Below are 16,698 nucleotides of genomic sequence, written 5' to 3'. Positions count from 1 at the left end.
TTGCATATAATAATCTTTGCCATAAACTGCAAGCTGCATAAAAAACACACCAGTGTTTTGTGGGGTTGGGTGTTATCGGGGCTGCAGGCCTCCTCAGGGGCCTTGGCTGGAGTTTCAAATAAGCACATCTTTTAGGGGCTCATGAAACCATCGCATGTTCAAAGCTCATCAGGCTCTCCTCTCAGAGGAAAAGCTTTACTTTACTTTTTTTTTTTTACATGGGGTAAAGGTGACCAAAGATTTTACGGTTAGAACATCTTGTAATGATATAAATTAAGAATAGAAAACAAGAGATAACTTCAGCTATAAACATTTAATGTCCAGACTTAATATTTCTTTCATTAATTAGTGAATATTGCTTAGGTTTTATGAATAAACAACTGTCTCATGGTGATGATTTACATAGTCCACCATTGTTGTGCACTTAAAGGACATTTTATTAGATGAAATAAAAGCTTTAATGCAAAAATAAGTGAACACTTTTGCCATTCTCCTGCGCTTTTGGTGGGCAGACGTTGGATTTTGGGGTCTGTCAAGTCACAGTGTGACAGTTTCAACATCTGACCCCACCCAACCAGCAGAGGACTTAATAGGGTGAAGCCAGGCTTTAGGACAAATGACAGGCTTTTCTCTTCTGTTTCAGGATGCTGACAAGAACATAATCAAGTGGCTGAAGGAAAATGGTCGCCTTGTCAACTTTAGCACTTTCAAGCACAGCTACCCTTTCTGCTGGAGGTGAGCAATGTACTGGGTTCTCTGCAAAACACGAGTCTTGTGAATGCCCTTAACAGTTAGAAAAGTTTCACTTTAACTGCAGATCTTTATTCTAACAGTAGTTATGTAACAGGCTTTGCACGTTTATTAAATTAGATACTATTCTTCTTCTTTCTTTAAAAAATCTTCATAAAGTCAAACACTTCAGTGATGTGTGAGTTTTAATAATGGTTTGTGTTGTCTGTACACAATACGTTCATAGTGTTGTGATGTTTTGTCACTTTACTTGACTCATCATCTCAAATCACGCTGTTGCTGTCGAGCTCAGGCAGAAAAAGATGAACTTCATTTTTAGTCTGACATCGCTTTCCCACGTGGGCCAGCGGCAACAATAAATTACATTACATTCATTTTAGCAGATGCTTTTATCCAGAGTGAATAAAAAAAAAAGAGAACTCTCAGGGAGACCTATATGATTCATCATCCTATCCAAAGACACTTTGTTACGCAGACAGACTGGGAAAGCTGGAATCGAACCAACCCAGACTGACAGATGAGGGCCGTCTGTCCTAAGCTTTAAAAAGATTCAGATAAGCTATCTGAGCCAACTAAAGAAATGTCTCTGGAAAATGAAACGGATGGAATATTAACCATTCTGAGGTTTTTAATCAAACTTTATTTTTCTGCCACAGAGAATTAAACCATTAAGGATCTAAAAACATTATCACGGTTCAATTTCTTAAGATAATTTCACAAGTTTTTCATTTCTATGCTGTGTTTTCCACATGATATTCAGCTTGGAGCATTCTCTGAGTGTGAATAGGATCCTATTTGTCTTCATTACTCCCTACAGTATAAATTCACTCATCTGTTTTGTTTGTGATTAGGGGTGGAGAAAAGAGTTAATGCAGCAATCCATCATCTGTCTTGTTTTTGCAATATTTTTATTTATATACGGGCACCACATTTTTATGGTGCATTTTTATGGTGCAGCGGTAGGGCGGTCGACCCATGATCATAATATTGCAGGTTCGATTCCCGCCTTGCACGTCCATGAGTCGAAGTGACCTTGGGCAAGACACTGAACCCCACTTTGCCTCTGGTGGTTGGCGGGCGCCTGTGTTTGGCAGCGGAGCCGCCACCAGTGTGTGAATGTGTGAGTGACTGGGTGAATGGGTCTGTGACTGTAAAGCGCTTTGTCCTTGTAGGAAGAAAGGCGCTATATAAGTATACGCCATTTACCATTTACCATATTACAAGCAAAACTCTTCATATGATGGTACCTAACAGAAAAATGAGGATTAGGACTTAAAAGTTAACGAGTCCAAAGTTTATCTACACTGAGGTGTATTACAGGTCACGCTTGGTGTGTGGAGAAACATCAGAACAAAGTCTTGAACAGACTGTTTAAATGGGACTCCTGCTCTCTGTAATTAATCCAAAAGTGATCAAAAAAATTTTAAAATTGAACTTTGCAGCTGCTTCTGCTTCCTGTGCAGTTTATTAAAGCTGCGTTTATTCTATAAAATGTACTTAAAATAAGTGTAAGCCCCAAATGAATGAATGTTTCAGAGGGATAGGAGGAAACAAATATTTCAGATGAAATTGAAAACCACAGAGTTCGAAAAAATATAAAGCACAATGTGTATTAGAAATGTTTACTGGACTACCACAGAGAATAGACTAGAATGAAGCTATTTTATTTAGCTTAACTGTTATTTAAAAATAGCAGTTATTTAAAAAAAGAACATTTGTGTTAAAAAAATAAGTCATAGATAACTTCAAAGCTAGTATTACGTAAACACAGTATGTATTCATATAATTTACAAAATTGAACAGTTTTTATATATATATATATATATATATATATATATATATATATATATATATATATATATATATATAAAAATAAAATTATTTGCCTTGACATTGATCTCTACCAAAAATAAAACTTTCAAAAACACAACGACGCTTAACTACCAGCCACACAGAAAGTAGCAGCTTTTAAATCTGAGAATCTCCTTAGAGATGATGCCAGATGGGACTGAATTATCTTGAATAAATTTGGCAACAATGATGTGGTGGGAAGCATAACTGACGTTGCGACCATGCCAAACCTGCGCTGGCTCTTTTGTTTTTATTTACCCTCAAGAGAATGGCTTTTTTTTTCTGAAAAGCACATTTCTTTTAAAGACACAGTTTGCTGTTATCATAACCTAAATTCTGTTTTACCCAATGACGTCTTTTGTTTTCAGGTCAGACACGCCCTTGATCTACAAAGCTGTCCCCAGCTGGTTTGTTCGGGTGGAGCACATGGTGGAGAAGCTGCTGGACTGCAATGGAAAATGTTATTGGTAAGCCCTTTCCTGCGCCAAAAGATAGTTAAGGATCTCCAAAGTGGCAGCACTGAGAATTTTGCCAAATAAGTGGCGTAAAAGATTCGAGCCAAGACCGACGGCACATGCAGTCCCTAAACAATTATAGCTGAAGCTCTGCACCACTAAATCAAGTTGTTTGGGCTGCCTCTGCAGGACAGCCGACAGTCAGGGTGGAAATCTTGAATGGGCAGCTAATGGATTTTCCCAGGAAGCTGTTGCTGTGACCTTCCTCGATTTCTAGGATTGACTAAAGCCTTCATAAAGGAAAGTTCTTATTAATGGGCATAGGCTGTTTTCCTTGTGGAAAAACATTTGCATGACCCTAATTGTACTGACGAGAGCTTTAGCGTCAGCGTGACGCCATTGCTAAGTGATATTACAGTCGGTGCTCCCTGTGCTCTTTTCTGAGCCACACTAGCTGCCTCTGGTAATGGGTCTGTCAAACTAAGATGAATGCCTAGCTGCCAGGAAGGTGAAGATGTACAGAGACTGACCCCCCCCCCCTCTCTCTCTCACTCACTACTTTGAGAAGTACTTTTTAAAGGCTGCACTTCTTATGGTTGGTGTTGTTGCCCATGTTCAGGGGGAGAATTAGAAAACATTCAGTCCACAGTGACATTACATTTCCTTACTAACTGTGACAAAGTAGTTGTGTCCTGTCTGTTGTAGCTCATCACTTTTAAACACGTCATCTATGAACAGCACCACCACAAATGTTAAGACTTGTTTATTGATTTTTGTCATGTTTCTCACCTTCTCTTCCTGGTGCCCAAAGAACAAAATGGTGGCCAAGGCCTTCACTTCCTGTTTAAGAGTTAGGGATACGAAGTGGAAAGGATTTAAATTTGTTTGCATAAATTTTGGTTGTAATGATTTTAGTTGACTGTTTATCTATGTTTGTCTTTGTTTACAGGACTTTTACTGTATTGTTTCCAAGATATTTCTATCTTTTGTTGTGTATTTTTTTTTAATTGTTTGGTTAAAGTTGCTTCCTTCCTGGGCGTGGTTAGCCAGTTAACTGGAGCTCATAAAAGGGAAGGACTCAGTGTGAGGGAAATGAGCGTCTGTGAGCGGTGCATCCAAGGTGTCTTTGGTGTGAATACAACCTTCTGTTCCTGGACTTGTAGGTCATCTGCCTCCTATGTTAACCAGCACACCATGTTGAGACACTTGCAAAAATTCACTCCATTTTAATCTGAACTAATTACATTTCTTTTATTCATTCACACACCTTAACTGTCGGTTTCCTATCTTAAAATAGTTATTTAATGTTATTATAACCAGAAGTGGGTAGTAATAAGTTAAATTTAATCAAGTAAAAATTGTAGTTTCCCCACACCATACTGTACTTTTGACCAATTTAAATTCAAGATCCAAAACCTGGACGCTTACTCAGCTCCAAAAGGCTGTGTTCATTTAGTTACAGTTTTCTTTTGGAAAACAGTTTTGTTATTCTGGGGATGTGACATAATTGGCAGATTATTGCATAAAAAGGTAATTCAGCATTGAACAGAATGAAGATTTCTAGTAGTAAATCTCACCGACATAGTTGAGCTTGGAATATAAAACCACTTTGAACACTTTAGAGCCCCAAGCAAATGCAGTGTTTGCTAAAGCAGTAAGCAGTGGGGTAAAATGACAATTAATTAGCTTTAATAATCTGTCATAATAGCAAAAAAAATAGGATACAAAACCTTTCATATAGAAAAGCTAAATGACTTATTTTGGATATTTATTATTGGTATTTGCTTGAAACATTTGTAACTAAGCACATTGGATTGGAACATTGGGCATCACAAATTCCTTATAGACATCAGTGAAAGCCTTGTTGTTACAAAATAGATTTGATTTAGTTTAGTTTTTATTTTAATGCCAGAATTTGCACTTCATTTAAAATAAATCAGAAAAGTTGAAGCTGTTACTCAGTACTTCAGATGTTTTTTTAACCATTTGACCCCTTAGTACCCCCCCCCCCCCCCCCCCTGTTTTTCCTCACACTCATTCAGGCGTTCTGTTACCTTTTGGTTCTGAAGTGCTTCCGTTTTTTCTTATTTTAGTGTATTTAAGTTGTGTCATCATTAATATGCTCATAAGCAATTTTAACACCTGAAAAATGATCCATTTAAGCTGAATAATAAATATTTAGTCCCCATGTTCTAAGATTGATTTGTTAATGGTTTTTTTTTCTTCTTTTACTTATTCAGATTGGGGTTTTTGTGAGGTCAGTTTGATTTCTGCAGGTACCAGTCTGTCACATTTTCTTAACTGAATTAATGAGGGCTCAGAGGGAGGCTGGTGGGGAAAACAGCTCAACCCATCAACCCTCATCTTTACATTTAAGACTTTTGAACTCAAAACAGTTGTCTGTACATTTTCTAACATTGCAATGTGCATATAAATAATGTTTATCCAGTCCATTATTTTTGATGTAATCACACATTTTACAGCCAACATTGATGAACCCTGGGCTTCATGGTGGAAACTGATAAAGAAAATAGGAAAACACACTTTACATTACGTCAAATACACTTTGCAGCACATAACATAATACAATGGTATTTTTTCTTAATTTGTTTTATGATCTCAATCAACCATAAGGCAGAAGCAGCATAGTTTATAAGGAACATCCTTAACATTTTTTTTTTACACAGTGCCTATGAGGTTTGTAGGCTGTATAAATGTACAGCTCTTTAGGACAACATACTTAACTGGGTTGATGTTTTTATTTTAACAAGAGCATACCCCCTCATTTGACTATTACCTTATTCAGGTTTTATATTTACCCCACTTGTAGCTTTATTTTTAGGTTCTCCATTTTTTTGAGTCAATCTTAGCCAAGCTTTTGACTTCTGGACTTTGCTTTTGTAAATACTGAATGGGCGTGTGATCTCCATCTCCTTTGTTTTCTGTTTTCTCAGCTCTTCAGTTCAACGTGCACAGTCCTCTTGTCTGAGTAGTTTTATCCTTTTGTGCTTTGCATCTGTGCCCACGACTTAACATCGTAGGGCTAAATGTTAATAAGTCTTCAGTGTGCTTTGGACGAAGCGCCTCCATCCTCTAAATCCTTCACTCGCTGTGAACTGGAGTAGGGGGCTAAAGGATGGAGGATTGGTGGTAAGCCCCAGCACCAAAGAAAAGAAAAAAAAATCATTAAATTGATATATTATGGGCCTAAATAGAAATGCCTTCCACAAATGGGAATTGATGAACTCCTTGCTTAGTGTTTAGATTCTGGTGGCGATTTATGCTCCTCGCTGCACTGTTCATCAGCAGCACGACCTGACAAAGCAAGAGAGGGAAGCAGGCTAGGAGAGGCAAACAAGAAGATTGAAAGATGGTGGATTAATGTCAGGAACTTGCTGAAACAAGGAAGCAAAAGGGGGGCAGGAAGTAAAGGGACAAAAGGTGCCTTGGCGTGGACACTAACTTTTTTTAGTCAAGCCTCTTAAAGAGACTCCTGTTGTCACATAGACGTGGAAGGCACATGGAGGTACTGTTTTCTTTAGAGGGCTTATTAATTTGCCAAATTTCACCACGTTAGGCTTTATCTATTCCCCCCTTGAGTTTTCTGTACAAGAGGATGATGTGAAATCATTACGCATAAAACTAATTTAATTAAAAATGTTTGTTTTTGTTTATAGGCAAACACTTGAAACCTCTGACAACCTCTTAAAGCCTGACTTTGAAAAGACATGTTTTTCTTTTTTGATTGCAATGTTTATGTGGAGCTTTTCTCTGCATGTACAAATAAAAAGTGATGGCTGTAAAAATAGGTATAAAAGGTTCTGTATTTAGGGGTATCGGCAGTTTTCATCACAAGTCTTGTTGCCGTCCCGAACAAAAGGTTTTCACACCACGTTGTGACTGCTGCAGTGGTCCCAATGTCATTTAACCTATTTAATAAAACACACCAAAAGCTAAAATGACTCGTCTGTTTCTACAGGGTTCCGGAGTTTGTGCGTGAGAAGCGCTTTGGGAACTGGCTAAGAGACGCCCGCGACTGGGCTATTTCCAGGAACCGCTACTGGGGCACTCCTATCCCGCTTTGGGTCAGCGATGATTTCCAGGAGGTCAGGACAAAAAAAAGTGGTATAAATGAGTTTTGGGTAGCCTTAAACAGCAACTAATTTATCTATTTGCTGACCAGGTGTCGAGTTATATTTATATGTTTAGGCTATTCAAACCTGAACTTGTTACTCAAAAGCTTCTGTATTCACACCCAGGAATTACTATTATAATTGTGTATTAATTTGAAGAATTTGCATGGAAAAGGAACATTTGATCTGATTTTAAATCTACTTTCATTAAGTATTTTCCATCAAAAAGATTATTGCAGTTACGATGTCTTGTGCTTAACCTGGTTGCTTTTCTGCATTACTTCAAAAATCAATTTTCTCTCATAAATTTGCAATGGAAAAGAGAAAAAACCCCAGAAAGATTTATGTTTTTCCACCGTTTTTGTGAAAGCTTGAGTAGTAGCATTATGTTAACACAACGTTCTGTGACTATACTGCAAGCAGAGTGAGCTGACCTCAGGCACCCTCATGGAGAGCCTCAATAAACTCAACACATGAATGATTCATTAATGTAAACTGCAAAGAAACACGAATCAAAGTGCACTGGCTTCCTTTCATGCCAGTTGAGGAAACTTCAAAGATGTGCAAGAGGAACATTTATTGGGGTAAAATGACAAGAAGTCATCGAGTGTTAGAAGAAGAGGAGGGACAGAATAAATTATCCACTGGTGAAGAGGAGGAAAAGAAAGTGCAAGATGATTGAGAAGGGGGCCAAACTGTAAATGTTCATTTTACGCTGAGCATTTATTGCCAAACTCGGCTGACTGTGACGTGGTCTGAACTGAATAGAGATGTCAGAATTGGGTTATTTGAGCATTTGAAAAATGAAGCTTTGGTCCCCTGGCTGAAAGAGGGACAGCAAACGACCTGCTTGCTGGAAATAGCGTTGTGACTGTTTCCAGAACACTTGCACTCCCTGGTGCCTCCCTCACACACTCCTGTGCAGCAAACCACACAGCTGTATCCAGAGCTCTGCGCCTCTTTCTCTGGCTTTCGATGTACAATGATTTTATCTCTGCAGGTTTTCCTTTTGTTCCATTTTCTTTCCGTCCAAGGTCTTTTGGGTACATTTTCTTTTGCTTTTTTCCACTTTAATATCGGATGGTGATGCACCAGCTTGTATCTGGGCCATGTTACCTGGTGCTGTGGTAAAACTGGAGCAGTGCCAACAGGTAGTCTCCCAGAGGAGACCAGATAACACACTTTATTATACTTCAACTTACTAAGGAGGTGTTTTAACTTTTACCTTCGCTTTCTGAGACTACAATCCCTCATAAAATAACATTGCTGGAATCTAAAAGTAAAATCAACCTTTTCAGACCATAATTTTGAAACCTTGCTCAGTTTAAGATCCATTTAACTGCTGTGCCCTGCTTTTCTTTGCTAAAATGAGACCTTTGTTTTTCTGCTGAACAGGTTGTGTGTGTTGGGTCCATAGCAGAACTGGAGGAGTTGACGGGAGTCAAAGTAGCAGATCTTCATCGGGAAAGGTGAGTCACAGATCAGCATCCAACGCTCGCAGCCTCCCAACTGAGCACAGACTGCGACAGAAGGATGCCTTCAGATGCTCTGGCTGTCTGTAAACAGGATTCAATACTTCTGTCCATATTTGTTACTTCTTGTGATTTCAAACACGTTAAATGTATAACCCCGATAACACAGATGGCCTTCCTGGAAATATTGTTGGTTTTGCATAGAAGTCTAAAAAGGCCTTTCATATTGTCCACATTGAAAGGTTCATTTTTCTATTGTTCTGTCTTATGAACGACGTCACTTCTACCGTCAGTGTTTGAAACTCTACAGTTTCTGTCTTTTTCTTGCTGCTTTAATACAGGCAAAATTATTACCTGCTTTACAGAACATTTTAAAGACCTGTGGAAATGACCCATTGAACCATTGGATCACTTTTGTGTCAGCAGCCCAACCGCAGAGCTGTTCTGCAGAGAATCGCTGCACTTATGTTTCATTTTGAATTGTTTGATTCACTTCCTGTAGCTCTTTTGCCAATTAGAAGATACATAAAGAGATTTTATACACATGTATTTAATCAGAACCTGCAGATGTCTTTTTTTTTTTCTTTTTAACTGTTATCCTGACTCTGACATTTCTCTCCGCAGTGACACATATGAAAGTTGTCTAGATGGCAGTATGAAATTCTTCATAACTAATGTAAATTTCTTATCCTGTTCTGCAAATTTGAAGTGTTTTTTTTTTTCTCCCCCCCTCGTCCTGCTCCTACGCTCTCTGGCCAGCATTGACAGTCTTACAATACCATCCCGGTGTGGGAAGGGCGTTCTGCGGAGGGTCACGGAGGTGTTTGACTGCTGGTTTGAGAGCGGCAGCATGCCTTACGCCCAGGTTCATTATCCTTTTGAGAACAAGAAGGAGTTTGAGGAAAGTTTTCCTGCAGACTTCATCGCTGAAGGAATTGACCAGACCAGAGGATGGTAAGCTGAATGCACACATGAGTGGGTGAAAAAAGAGACATTCATAGTTATGTGGATTGAAAATGCATAGATTCATGTACAAAATGGCTAATGCAATTTAAGTTCTCTAGTGGATACTAACTCTTATTTTCTATCGTTTTTTATTTTTGTATGTCATTGTAGGTTCTACACCTTGCTGGTTCTCTCCACAGCGCTGTTTGGAAAACCACCCTTTAAGAATGTCATTGTGAATGGACTGGTGCTTGCTAGGTCAGTATATTGTCTTACCAGACCTTTGTCTTTGATATAAAACAAAACATGAAAAAGAGTATGACTTTTTTTTTTTTTTTTACTACTTTAACTTGACAACAGTAAACTTTTCTGAAAGCTGTTAATTTTTCTAAAAAGAAGAGGGCTTGATATCAAGTCAGGTCCTTTGAGGCACTGATCGATTTGTCTCAATATTAGGGGTCTAATGATTATTCAATGAATGGACTTTTATTCCGATGATCCAACCAGAGCGATCAGTCTGAGGCAAGTTGTTAATCAAATCAAGTCGACATTAACCATTCTAATATGGTTTTAAAATAAACTAAATCAATCATATCAATATTAGAAAAATACAATTTGGATTGGGACACAGTAGGTTTATTTTACTATAATGTAAAAACGACTAAGTGCGTCACAGCAGACGACACACGTGATGCAGCAAAGAATTAACAAGCTATCATTCCAATACAATGTGTGGAAACACTTTATATTTAGCAAAGTCATGTGACCATATAGTGTGGTAGAATGTTAATAATGTTCCCTTTGGATTATTTTTAATTGGAAAAACAAAAGTGAGCTGAACTTTGTGAAACTAAAATGTGAATGGATTTTTCCCTTAATTCTTTTTTTGGACACGTATTTAATCTATACTTGATTATCTTGAAAGAAAAAAAGGAATCTAGAAAACTTCACCTGCACTGTTCAGTACCCAGGTATTTATCTCTGAGTCACACTGGTTGAATTTTTGAGTAAAGATGTCCGATGATCGATTGAAAGTCAGGGAATGAAATTGTTCAAAATGACCCAATGGCCACCATTAATGGAAAGCAAATAGAATAGTTAAAATTATTTGTCACCCTCCTACTAAATATACCTGAACATGAAAAAAAACTATTTTCATTCAATACCATGTCTCAGCGCCCCAAAAGAAACATTTGGTCAACATTAATGTGTCAGTAAGCACAGCAAGTTAAACTTTGGTCATGTTCTGTGAAAGTTCACCTCACAAATCCAGAATATTTAATTCAGCTAAAAAATTTTTGAAACTGTGTGTGGTTATAGGTTTGTTGGAAATATTTTGGTCCCTTTGTGAGGAGAGGAGGCTGTCAAAAAACGCATCCTTTTGAAAAATCAAAGCTTCTTAAGAAACAAATATTGCTTAACATTAGTATCAATACATATTGCACAGGAACAGGTGTCATTTTCAGGGTATCAGGATTTATATTAAACATTTTAGATTGATGCTGAATCTTTTGAAAAATTGAAAAATGTTTTTACAAATCATTACCTCTTTATAAAAACTTATTTGCTTAACTTTTTTATTTTTCTTTTAGTTTTATTTATTTTTTGCTAAAATTGTTATTTAATAGTTTCAGAACTTTTATAAAAAATCATATTCTACTTGGAGTCCTTTATTTAGTCTTTTCCAGCAGGTCTATTATAACAGTTTTGTTGGAGAGTTATCAACTTTTGCATTAAAACTAATGGGAAACCATTTGTTGTTGTTTTTTAACATATTTACTGAACATGAATAAATATTGCCTAAATGTTATACTTTTCTGTCTGTTCTATTCTGGAAACTGCTGTTGTGATCAATAGGGGAAGGCGAGCAAACATTATGGAACCTTGACCATCTTTAATGTGTTAGAAACTATTTGGAAATGTTTTTTTTTGTTGTCGTTTTCCCCCCACTGATGGTCAAAAACACTTAATAGGTTTAACTGTCAAAATCTTTACAAAGAATCATTTGGAAATTCAAATATGCTAAACATCAATAAAAAATGGAAATAGGATTCAATAAAAAAGTTATAAGATTTCCGTTTTCACTTTTTTACCTCAAACTTTGTAACTGTCAAAAGTGTTAAATAATGTGCAGTAGCCTTCAATGTGCATTAGCCTTCAGAGCTGCTGTGCGGCGCTGTTTGTTCTCCGGCCCTAGGTCTAAATCCAGTTCTGTGGTCACAGGCCTGCTGACCTGGAAGGATATGACTGATTACAATACTAAATGAACTGTCACCAACATGCTCTTTTGTGCATGCGTGTGTATGTGCATTAATGCCTTTGCTTGGCATTTTTCTGTAGTGATGGACAGAAGATGAGCAAGCGTAAGAAGAACTACCCAGATCCAGCTCTGATCGTGCAGAACTATGGAGCCGATGCCCTCAGGTCAGCTCTGTGATTGTACATGGGGGGTGTTGTTGGTTTTTTATATGCATCGGTTTGTGTGTGACAGTTTGATGGGGTGTTTGCCACCTCATGTCATGAAAAGATTTGGATTCTTTTTCACATTTAACACAGGACTCTGGTATTCCTCCAGAGAGGACGTGCACACTTACAGCGCAGGCTGTAAATACACATAAAACATGTGTGATCCTTGGTACATTTGCTCCTTGCCCTTAGCACAGAGTGCTAAGGCCATATGGCCCTATGAATAAACCACCAGGCAGTTCTGCCATATGCTCAGAAATACACTGATGAGGGAGAAAATTAAAATTAGAAGGGACTAGATTAAAAAAACAAAACAAGATGGCAACAGTCTGTTTTTCTTCATGGCCTCATCTTTTCTTGCTGAAAGCTCTGCTCAGAGTTTCTCCATCATGGAAAGGTGAGCAGCAGCAAAAGCTGTCAAGTGAACAAAAAGGGACAGACTGAAGTGCACCGTGTTGGGAGAACATTTGAAATTTAGGTGACAGCTGAGTTTATTAGACATTAGTTTGCATTTGATAGTTGCGATCCCGGCAGATAAGGCTGTTAAAATGCTTTATGGCTTATTGCATGATGTTGCATCAGTTTAGCTTCAAGCTTTACTGTCAAACTGAAAAGTCAACCTTTTCATAACCTGTCAAGGATAATTCACTTTTTCTGTTATTTTTTTTAGAGGGAATCTTCTTAACAGCTGTAAAGGGGAAATTATTTGTATAAGTTAAAAGCCTAAATATTTCAGATGTTCTCAATTGTTCTGTTTCATTGCTTGATCATCCTTCTTTCCTCCGTTCTCATGCTTGACGAAGACATGGATCTGGGTTCATGCTGGAGAATTTATCACTGGCCCCTCCTCTACCTGTATTTCAGGGAGTGAGTGAATGTTGCGTTCCTTGTACACAAAAGCACTTGTTTAGGTCTACAAAATCAGCATTCGATACACAAGGAAACAATGCTTTTCGCTTGTTGGATCCATTAAAGTTACTGCAGACGATAAAATATGGGGACTTCCTGCTCGTCTGAAACCATTCTTTTCAAAAAATCTGTGGTATCACCACAGTTTCAAGACGGCGCCCACGATCTGTGCAGCCAATTCAACTTCCAACCAAATGCGTCGTGTGCTCACAGTTTCCCCGTCTGCTTCTCTTGCGCTGATTTAATGAACGGAGAAGAACACAGATGTTACACCAAAGCTAAGCTTTGATCTTTTGAATACAAATTTTGGATGCATCACATCACATTTTTTTCAACTAAAGTAACTTCTGGTTTTAACTAATAACATGCTCGATTAGAATGCCGGAGATGTAAAAAGTTACTTCATCCTGGAGCCCACGTTAACCATATTAGTGAGCAGGAAGAAGGCTGCTGCTTTCTGTGGGGGTTGCAGTTTTCAAAAATGACTCAAGGAACACATTTCACTTTTTTTTTTCACATTTTGATCAAGTAGAGGTACAAAAAATTAAAAATTAATTTTTCCAGCTCGTGCTGGTTTGCAGCGCCTGCCGTCCGTGAAACCAGGGTTCGACTCCGGGCTGCTCCCTGTTCCCTTCTCTACCTCTGCCGGTTCCAAGCCCGGTTTGAGAAGGTTGTGTCAGGAAGGGCATCCGGCGTAAAAAACATTGCCAAATCTACCATGCGACTCGTTCGCTGTGGCGACCCCTGATGGGAGAAGCCGAAAGTGGAAGAAGAAAGAAGAGGTACAAAAAATTAAATGTGAACGTTTCAATATTTAATGCCATTTGCATATTTCAAGACTTGATCCTAATAATTGTAATCACTATGGCCTATAGAAAAGGAAAGACTAAACGTCTCAAAAAATTGGAATATCACATCATTGGCCTTTTTTGCACAAATTATTTTACAAATTCATTGTGGCACAGAGGAAATCAGCAAGATCTCTGTCCCTCACAGACCTGTAACTTCTTCTGTAAGATCTTCTGTCCTCCACTCGTTACCTGGATGAATGGCACCTGCTTGAACTCGTTATCTATATAAAAGACACCTGTCCACAACCTCAAACAGTCACACCACAAACTCCACTATTGGCTCGGCAATTCATTGATCAATTAGAATTTGTTGTTTTAGACGATTTATTTTTGGGGGAAATTGATGTTTTAATTTCCCAGCTCTCTGCTCTCTTACGCTTCTGTTGTTTGAAGTAAAGTCCGCCGGTTTCTCTCAAACCGCAGATGTCAAAACAGCAGCAAGCAAAGAGAAGCTACTTCCGAGAGAGAGAGAGAGTGAGCGAGAGAGGAAAAACTCATACACGAAGCCCCCCCCCCCCCCCCCTTTAACTTCTACTAATTGCCACTGTGTTGAATTTTTGCCTGTAAAAGCAGGGGGGACGATTGTGACCATTTTTACCGGGTTCCAGAAAGAACTGGACTGGATGATAAACCTGTTGGACTTGCAGCAGCAGCTGAAGGTTTAATAAAAAATGTTGATCTGAAGACAGCGGTGTCGTTACAATGCTATCATCCAATGCTGACGAGCTGTTCCGTGTGTCGCCTACATGTTATCACAGACCGGTTTAAAGTCGGACCATATTTTCATGGAGCAGACTTTAAGATGTGGCAGAGAAGGCAACAAAATTAATTTATAGGACATTTATAAAAACTGCATTTTATAAATATAATTAAGAATACACTGTGTGAAACTTTATTAGTAGTGCCTTTGTTACATTACAGAGCTGATTGTTGAGCTGAAAAAAGTGCCCCCGGCCCGCTTGTGAGAGTGCTGCATTTTTACTCTCAATGGCCAGAATCCAAAACATTATTATGTTTTTAGGCTGTCTTTGTCAGGATTTCATGTAAAAATGAATTACCCGGAGGCAGATTAGGGAAAAAAGTGCCTTTTCTGTTAATCTGCTCCCCTTTAGTAAATCTGTCCTCGTTTACTCAGCAGGTTTTAATCTGACTTTAAAGTTGGTTCAGACTACAGATGACTGACTAAAGCCCCTCTTCTCATGGGGGCGTTTTTCAGTAAGAAAACAGAAACAACTCAGTTGTGATTAAAAAAAACAAACATTAAACAGACAGGGTGAACACAGAAAAAGCACAGAGCAGAGATTGATTAGAAATCAATAGAGGAGTTCCTTAGAAAAGAAAAGAGTTGTTTTTATCTGATGTTTTCAGTATGTTGTGACTTCCCCTCTGTTTGCATTTAACGTAATATCATTTTTAAAGAAAGATCGTCTATAGTTTTTCTTTGTAAAATAATGGAATAATTTGGTCGGTAGATCAAACACATGCAGCAAAATCCTAAAATACTCTGCTGAGTTTGTTCTAGTATTTCTCTTAATGAGATGCTTAAGCTAGCAGTAGCTCACAAAACATCTGCATCATTGTTCTGCAAACATTTTTGCAGCTTTTATTTAGTTGAACTTTGTGTTAGAGCCACTTCTAAAGGAGATGTTAAAATAGAACAGTTTTTGTTAAATATAATCCATAATTTGCAATTTTTGTTAAAGTCAAAGTGGAGAGGAAAAAAAATTGTCGAAAACCGAAAATGGAATGAAAAAACTTCAGATGTTATTTAGTGGCCATATCGCCCAGCTCTAGCCAAGACTAAAGATCTAAGGACACCAAACAAAATTGTTGACCTGCACCAGGCTGGGAAAGCTGAATTTGCAATAGTTAAGCAGTTTGGTGTGAAGAAATCAACTGTGGGAGCAATTATTATCAAATGGAAGACATACAAGACCACTGATGATCTCCCTCAATCTGGGGTTCCCTTTAAGAACTCACTCATAGGGTCAAAATGATCACAAGAACAGTGAGCAAAAATCTCAGAACCACATGGGGGGACCTAGTGGATGACCTGCAGAGAGCTGGGACCAAAGTGACAAAGGCTGCCATCAGTAACACACTACGCTGCCAGAGACTCAAATCCTGCAGTGCCAGACGTGTCCCCCTGCTAAAGCCAGTACATGTGCAGGCCCGTCTAAAGTTTGCTAGAGAGCATTTGGATGATCCAGAAGAGGATTGGGAGAATGTCCTATGGTCAGGTGAAACCCAAAAAATTAATTTTTGGTAAAAACTCTACTCGTGTTTGGATGAGAAAGAATGCTGAGTTGCAGCTAAAGAACACCTTAACTACTGTAAAGCATGGGGGTGGAAACATCATGCTTTGGGGCTTTTTTTCAGCAAAGGAATCAGGACGACTGATCCATGTAAAGGAAAGAAGGAATGGGGCCATGTATGGTCAGATTTTGGGAGAAAATCTCCTTCCACCACTAAAAGGCATTAAAGATGAAACCTGGCTGGGTCTTTCAGCATGACAATGATCCCAAACACACTGCCCGAGCATTGAAGGAGCGGCTTTGTAAAAAGCATTTCAAGGTCCTGGAGTGACCTAGCCAGTCTCCAGATCTTCACCTCAGAAAAGTTTTGAAGGGAGTTGAAAGTCCGCCTTGCTTAGGAATAGCCCCAAAACATCACTGCTCTAAAGGAGATCTGCATGAAGGAATGGGCCAAAATACCAGCAACAGTTAGTGAAAACCTTGTGAAGACTTACAGAAAATGTTTGACTGCTTTAAAAAACAGGCAATGTGATTTTTCTTCCGACTAAATACTTTTTTGTCCCACTACACCTTTATACAGCCTTATGGCTCTGATCTCTCAGTTTTGCTAG

At 38.4% G+C, this 16,698-nt stretch overlaps 1 protein-coding gene across 1 annotated transcript in view; it reads left to right on the top strand.

Annotated features, from left to right (window-relative positions):
- iars (isoleucyl-tRNA synthetase) overlaps positions 1-16,698 on the top strand; it is a 52,977-nt gene that overhangs the window by 16,585 nt on the left and 19,694 nt on the right. Inside the window, exons 12-18 of the mRNA XM_004068660.4 lie at positions 644-735; positions 2,970-3,068; positions 7,036-7,162; positions 8,585-8,658; positions 9,421-9,615; positions 9,778-9,864; positions 11,947-12,030. Of these exons, the coding sequence (XP_004068708.1) occupies positions 644-735; positions 2,970-3,068; positions 7,036-7,162; positions 8,585-8,658; positions 9,421-9,615; positions 9,778-9,864; positions 11,947-12,030 (758 nt within the window). The remainder of the gene's footprint in view (positions 1-643; positions 736-2,969; positions 3,069-7,035; positions 7,163-8,584; positions 8,659-9,420; positions 9,616-9,777; positions 9,865-11,946; positions 12,031-16,698) is intronic.

The sequence above is a fragment of the Oryzias latipes genome, chromosome 5 (assembly GCF_002234675.1).
Source record: "Oryzias latipes chromosome 5, ASM223467v1".
Classification (NCBI taxonomy): Eukaryota; Metazoa; Chordata; class Actinopteri; order Beloniformes; family Adrianichthyidae; genus Oryzias; species Oryzias latipes.
Note: the sequence above shows the minus strand (reverse complement) of the source record. Positions and strands in the feature narration are given on the sequence as shown.